Source organism: Nelumbo lutea, chromosome 3 (genome assembly GCF_056320005.1).
Source record: "Nelumbo lutea isolate HS-2025 chromosome 3, American lotus-T2T, whole genome shotgun sequence".
Classification (NCBI taxonomy): Eukaryota; Viridiplantae; Streptophyta; class Magnoliopsida; order Proteales; family Nelumbonaceae; genus Nelumbo; species Nelumbo lutea.
The window spans coordinates 7,563,620-7,576,923 of record NC_142686.1 but is presented as its reverse complement, the minus strand read 5'-3'; the positions used below and the strand labels follow the sequence as shown (position 1 = coordinate 7,576,923).

The window sequence follows — 13,304 nt, the reverse complement described above, 5'->3', positions numbered from 1 at the left end:
TGAGGTTGGGCAAACCTAATTGGTGCTGGTGGATGTTCAGTCCAGTCCATACTCACTCCCCCGTCGCTGAGTGGGCCTTTCATTATTTTATATTCCCCTCTGGGCTCGTCAGTCGTCACATCTTCTTACTGTTGTTTTTATTTTATCATTCTAAGCTGTTCTTGGCGCATCCGCTTTGGGTCCCACACATTTTACGATCCACACGCTCTATTTTATTCATCAAACGGTTAATAGCTTATAGCTTGATAAAGTCAATCAACGTTCAGTTTATTATCGGTGTAAAGTTTTACATCGAGTTAATAATGTTTATACTGATTTACAATATAAAATTCTTTGTATTAAAATAGTATTTTAAGTTAATTATAATTACACACTCTTTCCTAACGGCAAACGCCTATAAGATCGAACATACATCATTTTTTATTTACATCGATTCCAATACAATGCAGGACTATATTACTGCATAGTCACAAAAAGACAAAATCATCAAATTCCGAACAAAGGGACATTTTACACGAGATGGAAGAACGAAGCACATCAATCATGACTGTCTGAATTCAATTACACTCTCACATCATCATCCTCGCATGTCATGTGCTTCCTCCATTTCTTATTTTTATATATTTTCACAACCTTTTTTTTTTTTCTAAAATTCCTCCGTCCGCCACGTATCCCACATCTATATATCCACTTTTGTTTGTTCTCCTGTGTCACTGTCTGTGACTCTTCTCTATGTGTGATAGCAAAGAAAGTCTTCAGTTTTGTTGTTGTGAGAAGGCTACCGAGAAGAGTGGATACAGTAACAGCACAAGAATTTCGCTTCTATCTATCTTCTCCTTCTTTCTATCCGTTGCCCGGAAAACTGACTCCCCTTGCCGCAACACAATATAACTGGCACCACTTAGCTGCCAAGCTAACACCATGGATGTCGATTTCTGGGTTTCTAGGGTTCACTCCACCAAGCACCTAACTGCGATGCAGACTGCCAGACTCAACTCTGGTACAAAGTCCGCCCCATTCTTCAATTCCTTCTTTAGGATGTATTTCCATCGGTTTCGGGACATCTATTTCAGAAAACTTAATTACCCTCTTTCTAGTTGGAATTGAAATTTTAATCAATCATATATATCTTTTTGAGCTTTTATTGGTTTCAGATGTTTTTGGTGGCCCAAGGATGCTAGTCTTGTGAGTTACTTTTGTCAAGTTTGGGGATCCTTCTTTAGCTTAAATTAACAGTTTACATGATCGAGTTCACTGCCTGCCTTCGAAGATTTTGAATAGATTTTTTTTTTTTTTTTAAATCTTGTGGTCAGCCAGTCTGTTCGAATTGGCAATTGGATTATGATTCCTCTTGCCGTTCTGGATTCTAGAAGATCTCTCTAGCTAGTCCTCCCACTTGGAAATCTTCGGTGTCCGCTGGTGACTTACCTAACTTGTCCGAGGACGTATTTAATTGGGTTTCTGGGGAAAGCATCTGTTTGGAGTAACTTCCTTTTCTTCTCGCCACACAGTGAAGATTTATTAATCTGTCCATTTTCTCAGTGGGTGCGTTCGTCAGATAGAGTAGGGGAATACTCTTCATCCTCTCCTCCCAAAGGCGCCAAAAAAGTTGTTACATAACTTCTCTTTTTTTATCATCATTTTGTGTAATTTTCCGAGGTCTTTATTATTATGTGTGTGTTCGTGACTTGGTAGGTGGGTGGGTAGGGGTGGGATGGTATGATAATCGTAGGCTAGTGTTCTCCTCCACCTTATGGTAAGGTTCCGCATATTATTCCATATAACCGAACAATTCAGTCTGTATTATTGCTTTAAAGTTTCTAGATCATAGCTGTAGCTTTTAATGGTGAACTTGTAGGAGCAAGAAGCCTCCCTACAGCATCTCGTCTATCTAACACTTGTTTCAATACCAACAGAAAACCACTTGAGCTTGGATGATTCCGAAGGAGATGATGACATAAGGGCCTGGTTTCTATGCCCTTTCTGTTTTGTAGAGATTGAAGTCCCTGTGCTTTGTACTCATCTGCAGGACGAGCACTGCTTTGATGTGAAAAATGCAGTATGTAAAGTATTTACTTTGCTTACTTTAACTTGATATACCATTGAAATCCCTAATTCCATAGGTTTTGTATCCTTGTCAATGAATAAGCTTTCCAATGATGCAGTCTTGTGTAGTTGTCTTCATAATTTCTGATACTGCAAGTTGACTTTCATGTAAATAGAAAAGACACCCATGCAAACATCTATAAATTAAGGACTCAATGGTTGGACTTTATTTTGAAGGGATAAATTGCTGGCATGAACACCCATCTATAATTTTCTTTTTTTTTTTGTTTTTTTTTTGGTTACAGCACCTCATGTAGTTTTTGACAATCTAAATTAATGAAGCTGCTGCTTATTTTACCAAAAAACAAACACCCATTCCTTCCCTAAAAATAATAAATAAATGACTGTAAAGAAGACAGCGCATATTTATGTAGAAAGAGAATCTTAGTTGTTCCTATGAACATTGTTGCAAGGAAGCCAAAAAAAAAAATTGTTGTACAGGAAAAATTAGTGGAGTTGTAGTCATATTCTTTTTTCCCCCATTTCTGTTCCATGTTTGTTTATCCATCTTTTCTTGCTCAAAAATGAAGATTGCAAATGACTAAATCGGCAACACAATCAAGTGGTTTTCGTCTCCACACTTATCTTCTATTTAGCAACAGCCCAATAGCTGCTAATTTGTGAGCCACTACATTCTTATTCTTAGGCTTATAATTTATTGGGCTCGTTTGGCTCGTGGGAATAGGGGTTTGGAATTGGAATCGGAGTCCCATTCCCATTTCTGGTGGAATGGCATCCCATTCCTTCCCCCTCCCTTGAAAATGAGATCCCACACCAGCTGATTCTAATTCTGATTCCGATTCCTGTCTGAACCAAACAGACTGGGAATACCATTCTGATTCTGAATGTGAACCAAATGGACCTGGTTTGCTTCGAGCATTTTCAATCACCCCTCTTATATTCCATGCAACTGGTTTATTTTAATGTTTCAACAGGTCAATGATAGGCAGTCCTTACTCCCTAGAAATTAGACTATTTTTCCATCCATTGTTTATCCATCTTACTGCCACCCTCCAGCACTACCAAAAGGCTGGGCTTGCCTAGAAAATGGATTGTGAGAGTTGATAAGTAAAAATACAGTGGAGAATAGTACACTTTGATAACCATATGGATGAGTATGCTAATAACAAACCATATCAATGAGTATGATCTAATTAAAGAATAAGGCAGAGAAGGATAATCCAATTAGTAAAGTATATCTGGATAAATGATGGATTCCAATTTGTTCATATTCCTTTTAATAAGTAGGTAGACTTCTAGTGAGAAGACAAATATACCTTAAATTTTAGACAAAAATAATGTTGCCTTTTCAAAAGGTTACTTTTCACCATTAATTAGGGGCATGGTGCATTTGTAAAAAAACAAGGTCCTCCCAAATCCCACGCTAAATGAATTGTAAATTAGAATTTACAATATTTTGCGCTTACCAACTCAAATGTGTTTTTTTTTTTCTCCGAATATTTTGCATTACTCAGCTCCACTTCCATGCTACCTTATTAGTGGCTACGTGGTGTCAAAATATTATTTGATATTTCAAGACAAGCTGCAATATTTAGGGTCCATTTGGTTTGCAGAAATAGGGGTCTGGAATTGGAATCAGAATGGCTCATTCTGATTTCAACCGTTTGGTTGGGTAGAATGGGAATCCCATTCCCATTCCTGGTGGAATGGCATTCCCCCATTTGAGGTAATGGCCATTCCCTCCCCTCCCTTGGAAATGAGAATCCATTCCAACCAATTCCAATTCCGATTCTGATTCCCGCCTGAACCAAACAAGTGGGGGGAGTAGACCATTCCGATTCCGATTACGAGGGATTTCAATTCCAATTCTGACTGCAAATCAAATGGACCCTTACTGAGGAATCTGCATGGTATTTGATCTGATGTACATTAGCTTTGAACCTACAATAGAGGTCCCTAGAGACATAGACTGTAGCTTCCTGTTTCAAGGATTGGTAAATAAGTTGGCAGGCACACATCACTTACCAAATGATAATTTTTTTGATAATCCCAAACAATAAACTATTTTAATTAGTCAGTAACTATGTTTTAAATTAGTTGGTGGGCATTCACCAGACATCATAGAGGATAATCTTTGGTCTTGTTAGTTGCATGATTCCTCACTGTTACTGACTGCTGTTTCAGATGATTTTTTTTATCAGCTTTAGATGATCATGTTTTCATTAGCCTCACAATCTCTTCTTTGTGATTATTGTATTGGATCTCTTTGTAATTTGGATAAATAATTGCTGGCATGAACCATCATCACCATGTTCTTTTTGTAGGTATGCCCTGTATGTGCAGCAAATTTAGGCAAGGATATGATTGGACATTTTACAGTTCAGCATTCTCATTTGTTAAAGGTATAAATATATAATTCAAAATTGCAGATTAGTGGTCATACAAATAAGACTCCCATGAGCATCAGTTATGCAATTAAGGTTCCTACAAATAGGAGGTTATATGTTTAATTGCTTTTGCTTTCCTGCAGCGAAGGAGAAAATCTCAAAGATCAGGCCTATGGACAAATAGCTCAGCAATGCTTGGCAAGGAACTACGAGAACTAAGCTCTTTTCTTGGAGTTGGTTCAACAAATGGAAGGGTTAATGCATCTGATTCTACACCTGATCCACTGCTTTCACCATTTCTTTGCACTGTATCTCTTCCAAATACCAAATCTGACCAGGATACAAGCTCCAGAAATGATAAAATAGCCACTTCTGATATGAAAAGGTCTTATCCCCTGTGCCAGTTAATACCATGAGAAAGTTCATACAGATACATTATATCATGTTTTTCCAATATCATAATACTTCAGTGATCATAGGTTTTCAAGATGAATTTGGATTGAATAATAATGATTCTTTCTACTCTACCTACATGCTACATGGTATGTGAAGGATTGGAATATTGGTTTTGGAGGATATCACCTACAGAAGAAACCGATAAAAAAATAACCTACAGAAGAAATTCCTAGATAACTCCACCCACCTCTTACAGGATCATGGCTGTATCACTCCTTATTGAGGTCACGAGTAAAAGTTGTAGCCAACGTAGGCCTTATTTGTTTCCGCAGTTGTAATGCACCCCCATCTACAGATCTACTTCTAAAGTTCTAATTTATAACTTGTTTGGCCAACTTAGGGATTCAATCCTATGTGTTGGCCATATTCTGCTAAAACTCATTGGCCAAGACACTCCACCCCACCTCCACACTTCGAAACAAATGAACAGGAAAAAAGTTGCAGTGAGATATATAGGAAGCTGCTGCTATATATATATATATTGGTATCATTGTCTTTTTATATGTGTGGATTTATCTTCCTATGTGTAGTATATCTGAGTAATTTATTCATGTTTTTCTTTTATAGGATTTTTTTTTCTAGTGAACCAAAGTTACAAGATTAGTTTTTTATCTTCCAAGAACAAGAAGATTTTATAGGAGACTAAGAGAGGAACCCCATGGTAAAATAGGAAGAATGAAACCAGGGATGCCAAGGCAAAGAAATGTAAAGTGAAAAAGAGCAACACTAAGTCAGCTTTCAGACACAGTTTTGCTCCAAGACACCACTAATTCCATCAAATTATGGAAATGTTGGTTTTTCAGTTTTTTATTTTTTTTATTTTTTTTATTTATTTTTATCTATGGTCATATAATGATGATTTATCCTCCAAATAAGAGAAACCATATGGGATGTTTATTGCTTATATTGGTTCAAAGTGTAAATTCAAAACATGTGGATAGAAAAGTAGATTCATGTGGAGTTGGAGTTGTTTCTGAAGGACTAAAAGATGGATCTCTAGAAATATGTACATGCATTATGATATAGAGTGAAACAATTGACACTGTTGGGGAAATTGTATTGGGGGATGTGATATTTTTTTGACAATAAAGGAAAATTTATTAAAGAAAAAAGGAGATACAAGGCTGGGGATTGGGGGATGGAGCTGTGTCCGAATGGTCTTTCTTTTCGATGGTTCAAGAATAATTTTATTAGCAAAAGATGAAGATTGTTACAAGCATCCCAAAGAGAGGCACGAGGTGTGACCTCTGCTTATAGAGTGAAGATTACATCAAAACACTAGAAGGAACACATAATAAAGAAGCCCAGTACAGATGTTCCCTATTGGCCCCTTGTTTGGAAAGACAATCAGCCAAGTTATTTTCCAACCTGCCTACCTTATGTGAGCTAAAATTCTTGTTCCTTGTTAACCACTTAGCTTTCTTTAAGAGGTCCCTATAGCACCATACAACTGAGTCCAGATTTGACAACCACTTCATAATGATTCTAGAGTCTCCTTCAATTAGTAGATTCTTCACACCAAGTTGATTTGCAATCTGAATACCTTGTATAGCCGCTAATAATTCAGCCCTATTAGAGTCTCCTAATTCAACTGGGCCAGAGAATAAGGTTGAAATGATGCTGTCCTTATCTCTCAACACCCTTCCTATACCAGATGGGCCTGGGTTACCCCGACAACTTCCATCAGAATTCAGCTTTATGCTTCCTTAAGGAGGAGGAACCCACTCTACAGTAACCCTGTCCTTCCTGGACGAGCTAATTGCCACAACTGACCAATTCCTCCAAGGATCATCAAAGGAAAAGAAATGGAAAAAGTCCATGGTTCTCAACCAATGAATTGTTCTTTTCAAAGTGCAATCCTTGACATTTAAGAGGCTTCTTTCCTTTTCTTGGAATATTCTTGCATTCCTTTATTCCCAAATTGTTCAGAGGGCAGTTGCTCTAATACAATTCCACATACTTTCCCTCTTTTAGTAGGCACACAATAAAAGACAGATCAAACAACAGACTTACATCTGTAGGTAGGTTCTACCTGCACACAGACAAAGCAAAAATCCAATTCCAAATATCTGCAACAAATATGATAGCGGGAAAGATGATAAGATAAATGGCTATTTCTTAAGGTCTGCCTTTGGATCGCATGAAAAATAATTGAGAGGAAGTAGTGAGTAGGTACAAGGAAGAAGTAAGTTCTGTTGCTTGGAACAAGCTAGAAATATGATTAAGAAGAAGTGCAAGTGGATATAAGGAAGAGGAAGAAGTTTTGTGGCTTGGAAAATGTAAAACCAGAAATTTAGTGCTAATTTGAGGTCAACAGATTCAGGTGGAAAAGATTGAGGAATGCCTGTCTCCTATCTATAAAGTAAATAAAAAATTTGACCTTCTGTAACAGTGCCATCAAGGCTTATGTTCTATACTGGCAAATATTTGAAGAATATCCTTCATTTTTTCCCTTTCTTTTCTTGGGTTTTGGTAGTCAATAATTAACACAACAATTTGGGTGCTTTTTCATAATGTCATTGTTGTCAAATCGGACAAAACATACTTGTTTAGTTGCAATTCATAAAAGCATAAAAACTACTGGAAGTGCTGTAAGAATGAGAATGAAAGAGCTAGAATGAATATGATATTTTCTTCTGGTATTGCAAGACATGCCTTGTTTTCTCATTGTTTTATTGTTTCACTCTTTTGCGCACTCATGAAATGTGGTAAGATGCTGAAATATTCATGTAAAGCCTTGTCTATTAATTTGGACATCTTGGATTGTAGACTTGTAGTGTGATGCATCTTGGTGAAGGGCTGAAGCTAAAGAAATTTGGACTTGATGCATTTTGGGGATATAGGTTTCAGTGCAGTAGAGAAACTAATTATTACTTTCTCCTTGATGTATTCAGTTGTATTAGATGTTCAAGAACCAGAAAAGATATAGGACTGAAATGCTTGGAGGAAGAACTAAGATTCTTATATAGGATGAAAAGGATGAAGTCCTAGGAAGAATGTGGTGCGAAGAAGAGGGAGATTAAGGTTTTGAATTATGAGAGAGAGACTTAGATTTAAGCAGAGAAAAGAGAGAAGAAAGGTAACACTTTAAAAGAAAAAGAGGAGAAAGAAGATGACATTCTTACCTACAAGTAAATTCAAAAGAAAATTTCCATTCCATTAAATCAACTCTAAAATTTCAATTACAACAATACTAGTAATAGATTCAACATAAGAGCTCTGATCTCTCTTTACAGACTCTAGTTTCAACTAGAAAATTGACACAAAGCAACTTCGAACTGCTTGAAAACTAAGACAACCCAAAAGGTAATCCATATAGACAAATAAAAGACTCCAACTCCTACAGTAATCCCAAATACACACTATTAATCCTACTAAAACTAAAATAAAAAAACTAAATAGTGACCAAAAAATAGAAAGATCCAAATCTTTTGGCAGATGGGTGCCAAAAAAAACAAAAAACCAACACCCTATCATTAAAATGATTTATTGATTTTACCTCTCTGAGAACATGTCAGATTTAATAAGATCTTGGTCCTGTTGGATAGATAATTATCTATCTAATGATACCCAAGTCATGCAAAATAAACAAGTCTTGACTCCTAAAGAATAGGTTGAAATACAAAAAATGTTATTGCATCTCCAACTTTTTTCAAAATTCAAAAACCTCTTCTATGATTCTATAAACTAAATTGATCCTTTAAAATGATTAGCCTTATTACTAAGATACTAACAAACCAGAAATAAATTCGAAAATATTCAAAAAAAGAGAAAAACTAAAAAAAAAAAACAAAGACCATTAATCCCTTGGCTGTGATTTAGGCTATTTGGGGCGAAAGGAATAGGATGGTTTTCAACCAAAAATAGTCTCAATAAGAAGTCCTGATTAATCAAATGGTTGAAAGCTTCAGAGGATGGTTGAATATCAACCTACAGTTCAAGGATGATTTTATGTCTTCTTTTATGATTGTTGACTTTTTTGGGGGCTCTTAATGGTGTTCATATGTACAGAAGTAACAGAGTCTTTTTGTACAGTGAACTAACATACTTGTATACTTTTCTTTTTGATTAATACAATTTTACCTTACCTTCCAAAAAAAAAAAAAAAACTTAAACAACAAAAAATTACAAAATGGCCATTGGATGAGGAATTGGGAGAAAACTGATTTCTTTCTCCATGGATTCATTTCTTATGATTGCATTAGATTCATTAGAAGCATCATTTCTGTAATAGACTGTTAGGGACTGCCTAACTCAGGGACTCTTTCGAGGGAGCCTACCTCCTGAATGAGAGAGAGAGAGAGAGAGATTGTATTCCCAAATCGATAAATCCCCTCCTAGCTTCCTTTCCTTATTTATATACTGCTGTTACAATTCTGTTATACCCGCCTCTCCACTTGTCCAGTTTGTTAGTTAGTTTGTTATAGTGGTTGGCTGTTAGTTACATTCTTTAAAGGCTGGCATGGCCTTTTCTTGTACACTTGTGTTCCCTTTATTTGTGTCTCAACAGTCCCTCCTCCCTTGACCATACCACCAATTCCTCTAGTTCGATGTGATTGGGAGACCTGACCATACCACCAATTCCTCTGGTTCTCAATAGTCCAAGTAAGGTTCCCAAGTTGCATCCTCAATTGGGAGACCTGACCATACCACCAATTCCTTTGGTTCGATGTGATTCCCTTTGCGTATCCACCTGAAATCTGTTTCTTAGGTTCTTGGAAGATCATTGAAAACTTTTGAAGTAGCTGCTGTAGTTGTGTGTGGCCTTATTCGGATCTGCTTCATTGGGCTAGAATGGGGCCGTTCCCGTGGGAGTCTATCTGCATTAAAACGATGTGGGCTGGGCCTGTTGCCTGTTTCCTTAGGGAGGCGAGACTAATAGGTCCTGGACCCTTGGACAACTACCCTTGAATATGCACCTGTGAGCTGCCCACTTGAAAATCCATGGTGAGACGTGCCCAATCACATATCACGGGCCCTAGTTGCCTTAACCATTGGACTCCGAGAATTACATCTGCTCCACTGATTTCCAGGGGGTGCAGATCTACCTCGAACTCATGTCTTTGTATCTTCATCTTTAATTCTATGCACATACTGTCGCACACCAGGTTGCTCCCCTTAGCTACGTGCACCCGGAAGGCTGTACATGGTTGGACCGGAATCCCTAGTTGTCTGACCAATGTTTGGGTAATGAAATTGAGAGTGCTGCCACTGTCTATCAGAACTGACACATGGCGCTCTTGTACCAGTCCGGTTACTCTCATAGTTTGAGAAGAAGCAAGACCGGTCAAGGCTTGCAGGGATACTTCTGGGTATTCCTTTGCTCATTGCCCCCATTCTTGGTTGTCCATTGGCTCTTCAATGTCTGTTGATTGCTCGACATATTTGGTTTCGGGTTGAAGGAATAAAACTTGAGGGATCTTACAGTGATGGCCCGACCCGAATTTGTCTCCACATGCATAACAAAGGCCCTTTTTCTGTCGGGCTTGCATCTTAGCCCAGGTTAACCTCTTGGCTGAGCCGGGGCTTGAACCAGAGTTGGCGTCCTTGCCTGTGATTCCTACTCCTGATTTGGGCTCTGGTTTACCCAAGATACCTGGTTCTGGGTTCGGTATACCTGGTATGATCGCAGCTCCTAGAGGTTGATTAATCCTTCTTGCCCAATTTAGTTTGTTTTCATGTAGTCGAGCTAATGCTGCTGCTTCAAGAACGGTGGTGGGTTGCATGGCTTTTACCTCCAGCCGCAATTCTTCCCTTAGTCCACCAACAAAACTGCCGACAAGCGCGTTTTTTGGCTAGCCTTGCACACGCATAGCTAATCTTTCGAACGCCATCTGATAATCTTGGACGGAGCCGGTCTATCGTAGCTTAGCGAGGCTTTCATCATAGTTCTTAAAGGCTGAGACTCCAAATCGCATGGTTAAGGCGTCAGTGAAGTCTACCCATGTGGCTCTTGGGTGTCGTCGCCGGTACCACTAGTACCAGACAATCGCCTCTCCTTCCAGGTGTGCAGAAGCTAATGGGACACGATCAGGTCCCTGTGTATCGTGGTAATCGAAGTATCTTTCTGTTCGCAGAAGGCAGGATGTGGGATCTCCCCCTGCGAAGATGGGAAACTTGATTCTTGCTGTTCTTGATCCGTTTCGATGACTGGTGTCACTACGCTCTTCCTGATTCGGCGCAGGTGGTGCCTGTGCCAGTCGTTCAAGCAAGGATGCGAAGCTTTCTTTGATTTCTTTGACGTCAGCCGATATTCTTTGCATTTCTCCTTCCATGTTGTTGACTCTATTCTCCATTGCGGATGACCTTGTGCTTGGCATCTTGGCTCTGATACCAACTTGTTAGGGACTACCTAACTCAAGGTCTCTTTCGAGGGAGCCTGCCTCCTGAATGAGAGAGAGAGAGAGAAAGAAAGAGAGATTGTATTCCCAATCTCTCTTTAAAGGCTGGCGTGGCCTTTAAAGAAAGGGAGCCTGCCTCCAGTTTGTTAGTTAGTTTGTTCTAGTGGTTGGTTGTTAGTTACATTCTTTAAAGGCTGGCGTGGCCTTTTCTTGTACACTTGTATTCCCCTTATTTGTGTCTCAACATAGACACATCAGCATTTAATTAACTAAATGCTCCAAATGTCAAAACCACTTGCAAGATTATCTTATCTATATTTTGATGCCTGCATGTGGTGTTGCACAAATATGGGTGAAATTAACAAGTATTACCTAACCCAACAATTGGTAAGTAAAACCAAAATAATTCCAATCATTATAGTCATGGAATTACAAGCATTTAATCAAAATTTTATGTTTGATTTGATACAATTTTCCTAGTTATATGAAACCTTCTTTGTTTCTTTTAGGAGAAACCAAGTGGTTAAGTGAAATCACGAGGAAATGGCCTATGTATTGCAAGTCCAAGATGCATCATTGAATGGAATATGTTTAAGTCCGGTAGCATGTGTAATTCATGGTTAATTACTTTGTTTGCTTCAGGTTTAGTCATAACTCATAATATTTCTATCACTTGAGTATCCTCAAAAATTTTTTGCTCCTTTCTTTTGTTATGTGTTTCTCTGGTCACAGGCACAATGGCATGCATGTGCACTTGTTGGTTGTTTTTATCCACATATAGTTGGGATAAGGTGTGGATGATGATGATGGTGATGAAATCAACTTAAATGCATGTATGACTTAAGTAATACATGCTCCTTGAAAGTAAATGCTACTACGTGATGGTTGATTAAGAGCTAATTATCATCCTACAACTAGAATGGATTTCTTCCACCAAACAATGTCTTTATGTAGAACAATTAGGGGGTATTTGGAATAAAACTGATTTCATTCAAAGAGGCATCTCTAAATTATACTTCATGACATTTGAGTGCATAATCATCAGAATGGTAAGACAATTATAAATTGCTTCAGGAATGAAGGTAATAATTTAAAAGTCATTCCAGTACATAAGGAAATTGTGGTAATAATATGAATTCTCCAAATTAAGTGATTATGCACATTTTTTATGCTATTTCAGTGATTTCATTTTTTTTTTGAAAAAGGTAAAGTTTGATTGAATGATGTCACTTGTATTCAAATAGTCCAGTGGTAATTTATGAGAGAGAGAGATCCCTTCATGAAAATGGTCTAAGCATGCATGCATTATGATAATTTGGAATATAAGAATGGAAGCCCCACCTTTCCCACCTTTGCTCTTTATCTTTTCTTCTATTGGCCTTCTTATTGTAGCTAGAAAATCTAGGGAACTTTTTGAATTGGTGTGGCAGTCAAGGTCATAAGCAATTAAAATTCATATTGGCAAACAGTAGTTTGGAAGGAAACATAACTGTCATGCCAGGTACTGTTGGTGTGTTTCAACACTTTTGACTGTAAGAGGATATGGCTGACAATTTGTGTTGATGCAGCATGGAGCAATCTACGTCAGATGAAATTTGGGAGAAAGATTATAAAGAGAGAAGCCAGAGGTCTGAGTTCTTTCAGCAGTTGGTCCTATCAACCATTTTCTAAAACCCTCTGAAACTTGAGTAGGTTATCAAAAAAAGTACCAAAGAGATGCAGTGATATCTTCGAAACACCTTGTTTATTGCTGATGTATGCATTTAGGTAGCTGCTATGTCTGGAAGAGGGATTTTGGTAATAACCAAAGACCAGCAGTATTTCCACTTTTGTAGCAAGGCAATGTATATTTATCTGTATATCTGTTGTAGCAGGAGTCATAGTGTGGTGTAACAAGTACTCAGTAGATATATACTCTCATCAGCACTGATGCTCCTTTAAATCTTTGCTTTCCATTGCTGTTACATGATCTCTGCAGATATGGCTTCCAGGTCTAAGGTTGCAATTGGCATTCCTTGTTTTAAGGATTTATCTCCTTTTTGCGGTTAAAATA

At 37.9% G+C, this 13,304-nt stretch overlaps 1 protein-coding gene across 1 annotated transcript; it reads left to right on the top strand.

The window, feature by feature from the left end:
- The first annotated feature begins 659 nt into the window (after window positions 1–659).
- LOC148862683 (protein DEHYDRATION-INDUCED 19 homolog 5-like) lies at window positions 660–13,193 on the top strand. The gene is made up of 5 exons (XM_088980717.1): window positions 660–1,000; window positions 1,917–2,059; window positions 4,392–4,469; window positions 4,598–4,839; window positions 12,820–13,193. The coding sequence occupies exons 1-5, from the start codon at window positions 922–924 to the stop codon at window positions 12,920–12,922; spliced, it is 645 nt and encodes a 214-aa protein (XP_088836843.1). The 5' UTR covers window positions 660–921; the 3' UTR covers window positions 12,923–13,193.
- The last annotated feature ends 111 nt before the right edge of the window (window positions 13,194–13,304 follow it).